The 12,591-nt window shown below is 42.4% G+C and overlaps 1 protein-coding gene across 1 annotated transcript in view; it reads left to right on the forward strand.

Moving 5' to 3' along the window:
- Positions 1–591: 591 nt before the first annotated feature.
- Positions 592–12,591, forward strand: part of DNTT (DNA nucleotidylexotransferase) — a gene marked incomplete at both ends in the record, with an annotated part of 34,343 nt that continues 22,343 nt past the window's right edge. The window contains one exon of the mRNA XM_082673902.1: positions 592–794. Coding sequence (XP_082530028.1) covers positions 592–794 — 203 coding nt within the window. The remainder of the gene's footprint in view (positions 795–12,591) is intronic.

The following is a 12,591-nucleotide window of genomic DNA, read 5'->3' on the forward strand; positions in this document are numbered from 1 at the left end:
ACATAAAATAGATATCTAGTGGGAAGCAGCCGCATAGCACAGGGAGATCAGCTTGGTGCTTTGTGACCACCTAGAGGGGTGGGATAGGGAGGGAGGGAGGGAGGGAGACGCAAGAGGGAAGAGTTATGGGGACATATGTATATGTATAGCTGATTCACTTTGTTGTAAAGCAGAAACTAACACACCATTGTAAAGCAATTATACTCCAATAAAGATGTTAAAAGAAATAAATAAAGACAAGAGGGGTCTCAAGAAATTTATAATAAGTAAATAGATTAATTAATTAATTAATTAATAACATGGGGAAAATGATGCTTCCCTACCTTCCTCAAAAGGTTATTCTGAGGATCTGATGAGATTATGCATAGGCACCCTAAAGTTAATTTACCATTTCCATTATCATCTCTGTACTGGACAAATGAACAGAGGTAGCAATTCCCCATGGATCTTCAGCAGGAAGTCATGAACAGGGCAGAGCCCAGTGAGATGGTGAGATGACATCAGGGCTCCTTATGAAGAAGGGGCAGGCTCTCCCTCACTTCTGGAGACACCACTTGTTGGCACAGCCAAAGGCAGCAGCAGTCTCTTCCCATGGATCCGCTGCACGTGGCCCCCTCAGGCCCTCGGAAGAAGAGACCCAGGCAGCTGGGTGCCTCAATGGCCTCCCCTTCTTATGACATCAAGTTTGGAGATTTGGTCCTCTTCATTTTGGAGAAGAAAATGGGAACCACCCGCAGAACCTTCCTCATGGAGCTGGCTCGAAGGAAAGGATTCAGGGTTGAAAACGAGCTCAGGTAAGACATCACGGATTTCAGTTTGTGAATAAGCAGGGCTTCTTTGGAACCCGTGTTTTCCTCCACCTACAGAAGAGGTGACTCTCCCACTGGGAGAACAGGTATGAAATTAAACAACAAATTTGAGGCCATTAGTTAAGGGAAATAAGATGAGTGGGGATTTGATGCAATTATATTGAAACCAGTTGGCACCAAAAGATAACGTAATTTTCTTTTTTTTTTGGCCTTTCACTATTATGAGATGAGGTATCTAGGGATGATCAACAGAAACCTAGTTGGGAAGTTCAATTATGAAACCATTCGAGTTTGTTCTTGACCAAATTAAACTAAAGCACCACTGAGTTCAATCAAAAACTGTCAGCTGCTTGGAAGCAAAAAGATTGGTTTGATTGCTTGGCCCTTGAGCTGTGCATCTGACTGTGCTAAGGTGGGTAGTGTCTGTGATGGTCTAGGATGAGTGACTAGCTGGCTCACCATAGGCACCAAATGTGGCTTTGATCATGCTTTTCTAAGCAGCAGTCTGAGTGGGATTTGTAGAGAGAGGGATGCTGGTTAAAGATTCAGGGGCAGCTCTGTCCAGGGGTGATGGACACCACGCTGAGAGTGATGAGCTCAGAGCCCAGACAAGAAGGCAGTTGAAGCAAGCATGTGGGGCACCTCAACTGGTTCACTAGCAAACCCACTCACATCCCAGCGCTGGCCCTGCTTTTTTTCTAACAGTTACGTAAACTCTTCACTGGTTTCAAACAAAACAAAATCCAGACACAAATGGTATTAGAACCTTGGCATAAACAGTTCCAAACAGAATTGCCAGAGGGCTTGTAGTGAATAAAGAATGATAATTAATGCAATTGGCTGGCTCTGATTGTCCAAGGAATAGTTGGACCGCATTTTTTTTTTCAGGAAAATCGATAAGAATTCTGTGTGAAAATACATTTTTACTTTGAAGATGGTCTTTGACATTAAAAAATAAAACTGACAAGCATTTCCTGAGGAAGTGTCAGTTTCAGATTGCTAGAGAAACATATGTCAAAAGTCAGTAATCAGATATGATAATTTTCACAATACCCATAATTCATATGAAAAGTCAATCTCATAGAAACATTTTATTTATTTATTTTTTACTGAAGTGCCCCATTCAGAAATTCCTGAGTTTCCCATGGTCTCCCTCACCCGATTTCTCTTTACATGGTCTCCTTCCCCCAACTCCTGCCTCTTTTTTCCTTTTTAACCCCTATCTCATTTGGGATATTAAGCTCAAAATCTCATTGAAACATCCCTTCCACAAAATCATAGATGTCATCCAATTGTTGAGTCTGCCTTATTTAACAGACTTACATAAAATATTGGAATCAGGAGGGGGAAAGACGACATAGGTAAGTGGCTAAAAACCGAAATTGAAAAAAAGGAAACTGAAAAAGTAGAAACTAGAAGCCTTAGCAAATATGGAACTGCTCTTTGCGGTAAAGAAATTTGGCAAAGGGCCAGACAGGAAGGTGAGAGCCAGATGGTCAAGGCATCACTTACATAGAAAGCTCTCTGTCGAAATGTCCACACTTCCAGCAAGAGCTGACTAGTTTAGTTACAGGCACAGCTACGAATATGCACACGGTAGCTGAGGCAGGTACTAGGAGAGACGCTGGGAGGCAAGCTTCTTCTTTTGACAAGAGCCCAACAGGCAGCTTTGCTGCCAGGGACCAAGCCCAGCTGCTCAGGCGACAGAGGAAACTGGCGCACGGTGAGCCAACTGCTGCTGTGAGATGACGGTGGCAAGGTTCCCAGGCTGGCTGCTCAGAAGACACATTAAATACAAATGTGTTTTATGGCACAAAAATTAACCACAAGAAGTAAAAGTCCTAGCTCTCAAACGGAATTTCCATACATAGTTATATAGACTTTAACTGGAAAAGACAATGGAAATTATTGTAGGGGAAAATCTCTAGATAAGAAATCTAGAGACCTCAAATTCTGGCTCTGACCCTTCCCAGCCATGTGATGTGGGGCAAGACCCCCCTCTTCTCTCTGACCTTAGTTTCTTGATAAATGGTCTAGTCTATCTGATGTGATACCATATGTGATGATGGATGTCAATATACTTGGATAAATTAAAACAGTTATACAAATGTAAAGTGTGGTTGTTTTCTTGTTACTTAGCTGAATCCATTGACCTTTACAGTAAATCCCTAAGGAGAAGGCTCTCTCTCCACACTCTGAACTAGATCAAATGACATAAATAAATAGAACAAGGAAAGGAAGGAAACCCATCAAATTGTCTATTTCGTAGGGAAAGGGGTAGTAGGGAGAGACTAGGCAGTAGGCGGAGGAGGTCGTAGGGAGACATTATGGCTGCTTTTATGCTCTGTGTTTTCCAAATGTTTTTACAATAAACGTGTATTTTTAAAATGAAAATAAAGGAAGTTGTTTTTTAAAAGAAAGGATACTTCTCAATAAGAACAGCTAGATCTCTCCTTTTGATATATAGGATTCAGAGAAAGAGGAGCTAAAATTAAAAATGCTCTGAAAATAGACAGTAATCTCCATAGTTTCTAACACATTCTTTGGCTGCCAGGAGGATTAAATTTGAGGAAAAATCTGATTCCTACTTTACCTGGACCTGAACACACAGCTTAGAAATGGGGTACCTGAATGCATAGAACTATCTGGAACTATTTAAATTTCTAGCATATGTGCACTGTATCTTTATAGTTGGATTGGACTTCATTAATATTTATGTTATATTGCAAAAGATATGCTATTCCATGTGCCATAGGAAGCTGGTTCTTGAAATATAAATCAGGAGAGGTGTCAAGTCCTTTGAGGCATTTGTGCACATTCATTAAAAAGGTTTCTGAATTTTATTCCATGGCCAACATCTTAAATTTTAGAGCGGCTTCATGATATTCGAGCTACTCTAGCTGGGACAAGATAGAGAAGGATCAGAATCTAGTGTTTGTCATGTTCTTCTTTTATCCTTGATTCCAGTACTTTGAGCTATTTTAAAACTTTATCTGCATCAACCCTCCTCTAGGAACATATTAGCTAAGCCTACCATCTATGTCTTGACCTAAATCATTGATGCTGAAGAAGAAAGGGCTGGGTAGGAAGGGTGGATCTCCATGGTTACATCGCCCAGCAGATTAACACTTGCTGAGTTCCACTGTTCAAGCTGTAGAAACCCATCAGAGGATACTTTTGCCCTTCCTGGACCTGCATAATTTGTCTACAAGGGTACCTTTGGAAGGCACTGATTTTACTGAAAGCAAGATAGACCATCATGGCATCACATATAAAGGGTTCTGTTAGTACCCACTCTGCACAATATGTGTCAGGTTCTGGAGACAAAAAATAGTAGAAGACTTGAACCCTGCAAGCAAAGAGTTTAAAATCAGACAGGAGAGTCAGGAACTGTACCTTTGTTGTCACCTAGCATGAAAAGATAGCATAATGTATTTTCCAAGTATGTACTCGTCTTCCTCTTTTTTTAAAATTAGCATTTTCCTACCCAACACTTCGAGCCTTCTTGTGTCATTTTGGTTTCCATCCATTCACTACGTAATTTTTGAAACGTGGCTTCTGCCTCACTCATTATCCCAAAACTATTGTCTTCACAGAATTTCCTGGTAGTCAAATCCATGGTTTTTCACCTGAATGTTGATAAAGACTCTTTCCTTGACTAAACTCTAGTGTGGCTTTTAGCAGCTTAAGGCCATGTCCCTAGGATTGTACCCCTGGCCCCGCCTTAAAATGCCTGCCTGAGAAAGTTCAAGATTACCAGAGAATTTACTGTTTGTTCCAGCCAAAACCTGGCAATAGGCAGATAGACCCCTGAACCCCCTCTTAGAGCAGGTACTTTAGAAACCTTGCCAGTATAAACCCTTTCTGTGCCCCTTTGAGATGTAAATCTTCCAACCACCCAAAACTGTCTTCTCAAGGACCTGAGAGCAAACATCCAAGGAGATCATTCTCACCCCCAGTCTCTGCAGGAAGGTAAAGGCCTAACTTCAGTGGGCCCCTTGCTCTAACTTGCCCCACTGCCTCCTGTCACAAAGATTCCAGACGTTTTCTCCTCTGAATAAGCAGCAATTAGCAAATCCAGGTGGCCAGGTCACAAGGACCAGCCCCCTTAATGCCTCTCGGTGCCTTTCCCACACTCCAGCCTTTACAAGGTCTCCTGCCTTCTGTTCGCTCGAAGTTGAGTTCCATTCATGCTGGACCCTCTTCCCTATTGCAATAGTTATTACTGAATAAAATCTATTCTTACTGCTTTCAGTAGTATCCAGCTCTGTTTATCTTTGACAATGTCTGATCACTTCAAATTTGTGGTATCTCAAATAAGAATATTAAAAGTCATTGTTTGCCAAATAAACTAAACACCAGATGAAAGAGCTGTTACCTGCTCTAGAAAATACGATGTGGAACTGGTCCACCTCTAGGCCTCTTCTGGGTCCAATGTCCAAACACATCTGCATTGGTTTCTCTTTATGGGTTTTTCTCACTCTTTCTCCCCCAACCTTGAATGGCTCCTCCCTGCACCTCTCTGCATCTAAGACCTAAGGTCCCTGGAAGCCTTCCTAGAGGAAGAAACTTCCTCCGTGGACACAGGTGTGATCCATGGCCTAGGGTTGGGCCCCGGCTCTTCCACTTGGGTTTGCTCCTCATCTCACCCAGTTGCCCGTCCCTGATTCCATAAGGGCAAGGGCGTCATCTGGGCCATTGTGTAGACCTCATCTTCATACCCTTGACAATTTTCTTACCCAGAGTAGGCTTCAGGAAATATTTGCTCAAAGAATGATTTATCTGGTGAATATGAAGCCAACCAAAGGAACTTATGATTACCAAGAGTAATTTTTGTCACTAAACTTTTTTTTTCTACAATGCACCTGTATTATCTTTGTAATCAGCAAAGTAATGAAGACTTTATTTTTCTGAGTTCAAGAGTATGCAGTGTAAAAATTAGTCCTGCTCTGGTCCAAAGTACTTTATATTTCAAAATTTGTGGACTTTAAAAATGAAAATGTTGGGCTTCCCTGGTGGCGCAGTGGTTGAGAGTCCGCCTGCTGATGCAGGGGACACGGGTTCGTGCCCCAGTCCGGGAAGATCCCACATGCCGTGGAGTGGCTGGGCCCGTGAGCCATGGCCGCTGGGCCTGCACATCCAGAGCCTGTGCTCCGTGGCAGGAGAGGCCACAACAGTGAGAGGCCCGCATACCGCAAAAAAAAAAAAAAAAAAGAAAATGTTCATAGTCCCATTTACTGTGGGTCAAAAACTCAAGGCAAGACCCTCTCAGTCTTAAGTATATCAAGGACTGGAAATAGAAACTTGGCTTTACTGGTGCTAGTAAGAATGTGCGATAAAACCAAATAAAACTACCTTGATTTTTCAGTGTCAGGGATTCTGAAACAGATCAGTTGCTAGGGAAATTTGCAAGAGGATATTTTTAAACTGTGAATGTCTCTGCTCAACTATAAATAACTATTTAAAGTTATTGTTTATAAAATAAGTCCTATGTCAGATGGAAAGAATTAAGAAATTAACAGATACAAACTACTATACATAAAATAGGTAAGCAACAAGGATTTACTGTATAGCACAGGGAATTATATTCAATATCTTGTAATAACCTATAATAGAATATAATCTGAAAAAAATAACTGAATCACTGCTGTACACCTGAAACTAACACAATACTGTAAATCAGCTATACTTTAATTTAAAAAAAAAGAATGCCCTCCCCAGGGAAAGAAAAGAGTTTTAAAGACAAAGAAAAAAGCAGGTGACCATCCATGAGGACAGCTTGGGGTGTCAGTCTGGCTCCTGGCAAAGAAGGATGGCTGCCTCTTTCCTCATGGAGAGTTTTTCTAATTGTATCAAGAGGCAGGACCAACTGGGAAAAGAAAGACAGAAAGATCAGGAATACTGGTATCTGAGAAAAAAAATCGGAACTGAGATTTGTGAGTTACTCTTTCAGTTTAGAGCTTTCTGGACATCTGAGGGCCACATTCATGATCCTTATAATATCTTTTACCATATGGATTATATATACCTAATGTGTTTCTTTTAATTGCCCCTAAACAGAATCATTGCAATTTAGCCCTATCTTAAGGAATAATAATCATAAAAACCATGGGTCTGATATACATAATTTAAACATATAGATTTAATAAACATATAAACTTTTAAAATGTTCAGTTATGTACTCCCTAAAATTATTTCATGTGCCTGCAGAGAAATGAGTACCATGTGGGGAAACATTGCTGTAATTAAGCAGCAAGTCCAGCATGGGGATCAGATCTAAGCTGGGGCAGGTAAAGAGCGATCTTTCTCTATAGCTCCGTTCCACAAGGTGGAGTTCTTGGGCTGTGAGGTGGTTTTGAAATATGGTGGCCCCCAAGGAGTGAAAGGGACTATTTTCCCTTTCCTTACATTGGGGGTGGGGGGCCTGGTGTACCCGATAGGGTACAGCAGGAGTGACACTATGTGGCTTTGGGGGCTAGGTCATAAAAGGCCCTGAGGCTTCTGCTGTTCCTTGGACCCCAGAGCCTCAGGTAAGAAGTTTGAGTTCCCCCTGAGAGAGGCCACTTAAAGGTGCTCAGGCTGATCGGTGCTGCTGAGCCCAACCTCCCAGCCACCCTCGCCGAGGTGCCAGACACGCAGGCTGTGTGGAACACCAGTACCTCCATCAGCTGTATATGCAACAGAAGGATGGCCCAGCTGAGCTGCCTAAATTCCTGACCCACAAAATTGCGAGACGTAACAAAACTGTTCCTTTTCAAAGCCATTACATTTGGGGATTGTTGGTTGTGCACCAAGTAGATAACTAGAACTGACTATGTCAGAATCACCAAGGGAGCTTGTCAAAATCCATATTTCTGGTCCCTAGGTGAGATTTACTGAATCTGAATCTCTGGTAATAAGGCTCATGCATCTGAACTTTAGTCCACCTTCCTGTGTGTCTCTAGTAGACACTAGAATTTTAGAAACGTTCCTTTAGAGCTATAGATTAATCAGTTCATTCTACTAGTGGGCTCTCTATTGACCATTGCTATAAATCTGGCCATGAGCTGGGCGCCAGGCATGATTATAACCAGGCAGATTATAACACTGTCCCTGCCCTTAGCGATGCCAAGCATCAAGTCAAGCACATTTCAGTTCAGCACCAGTTGAGGAACAGGACCCTGCATGGTTTTCCCTGTGGGAAGCTGAAGGACAAATCCGAGTTCAGAATTCCTGTCATTGGTTCACAGCCTGCCAAACCTACTCCAAGGCACTATTAATTGGTCATGGCTAAGAAACTGGATGCACTTAAAGAATGGAATCCACTGATATTCCAGGAACAGCCATCTCAGCACTGCCTTGGGGTCTTTAGGAGAGATGGAAGGTGGCTGCCTGAGGCTCGCTGCCACCTTGTATCATAAGAAGAAAGCCCAGGTCTTTGGGGCCAGCCCCAAACAGCCATCTCAGCCCCGATCCCAGGTTGCTTTGCCCTTGAAAATGACATGCATGTGTATTTATTCCTTTAAGTGGAAAAGTGATGAAAGATGGTTCATGACAGAAAATGGGAAAATATAGAAAAATGCTTAAAACAAACAAAACCTCGCACAGGGGTCTAACCACAGTCTAGCAGAACGTTAAGAGATTACGCGAGTCATGAACACCTGGGTTTGAATCTTGGCTTCATGTAACCTCTGTAGGCTTGGTTTTCTCATTTGAAATTTCATTCCCCACCTCATAAGACTCTTGGGCGGATTGAGTAAGAATATATCCGTGTGTGTGTGTGTGTGTGTGTGTGTGTGTGTGAGAGTGTGTGTGCGTGTGTGTGTGCGTGTGTGTGTGTGTGCGTGCATGCACGTAGTTTTTGTTATTCTTGCTGATTGTCTGGAATGTTTCTCTCTAGTCTTTTTCTTTCGTGTATACCAGTATTTAATTGTTTGTTCATTGTTTTACAGCACCCTTCCCCCACATCCCTAGGCATTCAGAATGTCTGTTAGAGGCAGGGCTGAGTCCAGAGATACCCTAGGTGAGAGATGGTGTGGAGGAACCGGGAGTGGTAAGTGTGGATGGTGAGGGACCTGAATTTGGAAGAGGAGCCCCGGGGGTTCCTCCTGAGCACATCTATCTCCCTCCGAAGTTTAGGCAAAACCCAGAGCTCAGGGAGCCTGACAGCCCCTCTGTGACTACTCCATCCTGGTGTGTAGCCATAGCAACTGTTCTTTCAGACTTCTGGGACAGTCCTTATTGTAGCCCATATTATACTGGACATAAAACATCGAAACATGAATCCTATGTGGCAGCAGCAGGGAGAGAGTGTCTAACAGTGTTATGTAGGAAGTGTCAGTCCACCTCTATTTCTGCACTTCGGAGAGAATCTTCATCGTGATCATGATGGTGGTGGTGGTGGTGGTGATACTCATCCTGATGGTATTCCTTTTGAGAAAAGGAATAGCTCTCTCCAGAGCCATGGAATTAAGCACAAAGTCACAGAGGGACAGCTCAGTGTGGTCTAGCACACAGGTTTTATTCTATTTTATTTTTTTGGCTGTGCCACACAAGATCTTAGTTCCCCTACCAAGGATCGAACCAGCACCCCATGCAGTGGAAGCATGGAGTCTTAACCGTTGCACCACCAGGGAAGTCCCCCAGTACACAGATTTTAGATTAAAACAGACCTCAGATCAAATTTCAGCTCTACCAAATATTAGCTGGGTGAATTTTTAATGTCTCTCAAAAGCTCTCTTTTCTTATTTTTAGATGGGGATAATCATACCTACCTCATAGTGTTATTGACAATTAAATGAGGTAGTGTATGAAATGTGCCTACCATGGTTCTGCTACGTGGTAATATTCAAATATGATTAGTCTTTTCAATACTGGAGTCTTCAGGGCAGAGAGAAAACCACTGTATCAGCAAAGGGCTGCCACAACACAGCAGTAAGACACTGGCAGCAGAACATACTAGAGGGGATGACCCTTCTTGGTAATACTATCTGCTAAGGGCTCAGAACAGAAAGTGAACAAATGCTTTATTGTGGTGGTCTGGAACCGAACCTGCAATATCTCTGAGATATGACTGTACTGTGATGATGTCAAAGTTCCTAATGCTGACTTTCAAGCTCTTACTTTGTGGGAACGAGTGACAAACAGTACTGAACTCTAAATAGCACAATGTGAATGTTTGATTTTTTGTTTTTGTATGTGCTTTATTGCTGTCGTTGTTGTTTTGTTTTGTTTGCTAGTTGCTTAATGAGCAGGGGTTGGAAGTCTAAATCAGAGTCTTCCTTCATATGATGTATAGCCTATATTCACAAATACGCTTATATGAATTCAGTAAGAGATGAACGTGGTCCTCATCCAATAGGGTGAGCTCACATATCCCCACTGGGGGATGGTGGTACAAGAGTGGATGGTGAGGGGTCTAAATTTGGACACTGAGCCCCAGAGCGCCTCCTCAGCACACCCTGCTCCCTCTGAGGTTCAGACAAAACCCTATTTATAATAATAAGAATAAATATTATAATAAATAATGTAATAGTAAAATTTCCCTTCAAAGGGCAGAAATATAGAAGGAATAATAATTACTATGTAGCCCTGTTAATTCTTTTGTTGTTCAAGTCTTGACATAAACAATCTTTCAAGAAGTTTACCATAAATAATCTTTGGAATTATATGGATCTGGAATAGGGAAGCAGCTAGCCGTCTTCCCTCATCCCCTGTAAAAGGTCGTTTTACCCTGACTTATTTCTGCCTGGGCCTGCTGCACATCCTGCCATCCAGATGGTCTCAGCTCTGATCTCCAGCCCTCACCTCTCTCCCAGCGCCAGCCTCAGATCCCAACTGTCAGCCAGCTATTTTCATTTGGATCTCCAGCCATCCTTCCAATGCAGCATGCCTGAAATAAACTTCAATTCCACTCCCCCACCCCTTCCCCCAAAGAGATGCAACTTCCTAAATCCCTGTTTCTACCAAAAGTGATAATACTTGAGTGTGATAGATAAGCTGGAGTCATATTTGAGTCTATTCTCCACACCATCTTTTATAGGCGATGCCAGCTGTCCATCATATGTCTTCTTTGCCTTCCTTTCTAGAGCTATAGGAACCAGATTGGGGTTAAAGTCATCTTACATCTGGTCCAGTGATTCATCTTCCTAAGTAGCTCCCCACCTTTCCCCAACCCATGACTCCCCCTTCCAAATCATTGTGTGTAACAGATTAGTCTTTTAAAATAACACGACAACGCTATCCATGTCCTGCTCACAAAAGCCTTCATTGGCTCCATAATCCCAGAAAACAAGATCCAACTTCTTCAGCCAGGCTTCCAAGACCCTCTGTAATGTGGTACTCAGCCACATCTACAACTACTTCCCAACATGAATTCTTCACTCCAGTACAGGCCATTCTCCTTCCTTTCCTCTGAACCTTTTCTTCCAGGACGACCAAAAGTTCTGCCTACCAGGTACCTTATCCCTCCCTTCCACCCAGACAGGGCACAAATCCTGCTTTTCCACAAAGCCATCCACCTCTCCCAGCCCACACCAAATTCTTTTCCCTCTCTGTGTACCATCTGCAGATCCTGTCCATGTCTTGTGTCTTATCATAACATACTGTTAACATAAGATACTGATGCCCAGAGACTTCTCTTTTCTTCTTCGGTACCCATCACCACCACAAGAAACCTAGGGCTGTGCATATAACAGTGAACCAAAAAATACCCAATGAATCCAAGAGTCAGTCAAGAAAAGGAGAAGGAGAAAGAAGAAGTCAAGCAAGAGAAGTGGGAAAAAGAAAGAAAATTGATTTTTTTCTCTTAGATAACCTAAGTACACTATTTGCTCTTGTTATTTCCCAGATTCATAGACTACTTGAACTGAAGGAGCCTTAAAAATTATTAGTTCCAATGATATAATGCTGACTGTGGAGACTTCTTAAAAACTAGAAATAACATACTTGACCCAGAAAAGACAGTCAAAAAGGATAAATATCATTTACCAGCTGTGTGACCTTCAGGATGTTCTTAACCTCTCTGTTCTTCAGTTTCCTCATTTTTGAAGTGTGACAAGTATGACATTTACTTGAGGAGCTATGTGAGTATTAAATCAGATAATGTATGTAAAGTACTTGGACAGTGCTGAAACATTGTAAGTGCTCAGTACTTACTAGGGAAAAGATACAGGGTCTTACATCACAGGGTTGTACTTTGAAAAACATGTAAAACAGGGGCTTCCCTGGTGGTGCAGTGGTTGAGAGTCCACCTGCCAATGCAGGGGACACGGGTTCGTGCCCCGGTCCGGGAGGATCCCACATGCCACGGAGCGGCTGGGCCCGTGAGCCATGGCCGCTGAGCCTGCGCATCCAGAGCCTGTACTCCGCAACGGGAGAGGCCACAACAGTGAGAGGCCCGCGTACCGCAAAAAAAAAAAAAAAAAAAAAAAAAAAAAAAAACCAAAAACAATATTTCTCAAAGGCTGGTCACCTCCTATTAATGGGTTGTGAGATCAATTTAGTGGGATGTTATAAGCATATCGACATCTACATCTATATTTTGGGTGATGATATAAAATATGTTTCTAACTGTGGGTCACAAATAAGTTTGAAAGGCACTGGGTTAAAGCCCTCTACAAATAAAAACGAAGTGGCACATCAAAGCCACAAGCAGAGTGCAAGGTGCTAATTTAAGAACGGTTTTATCCTCCATCCTCTCTGGACCTTGGTTTTCCATTGACACCACAATCTTACTAATGTTTTCTTAATTTTTCTTGCATCTGATATGTAACGTAGACCACTGTTGTTACACTAATTTAAG

Source organism: Grampus griseus, assembly GCF_964374135.1.
Source record: "Grampus griseus genome assembly, chromosome: 16".
NCBI classification, from domain to species: Eukaryota; Metazoa; Chordata; class Mammalia; order Artiodactyla; family Delphinidae; genus Grampus; species Grampus griseus.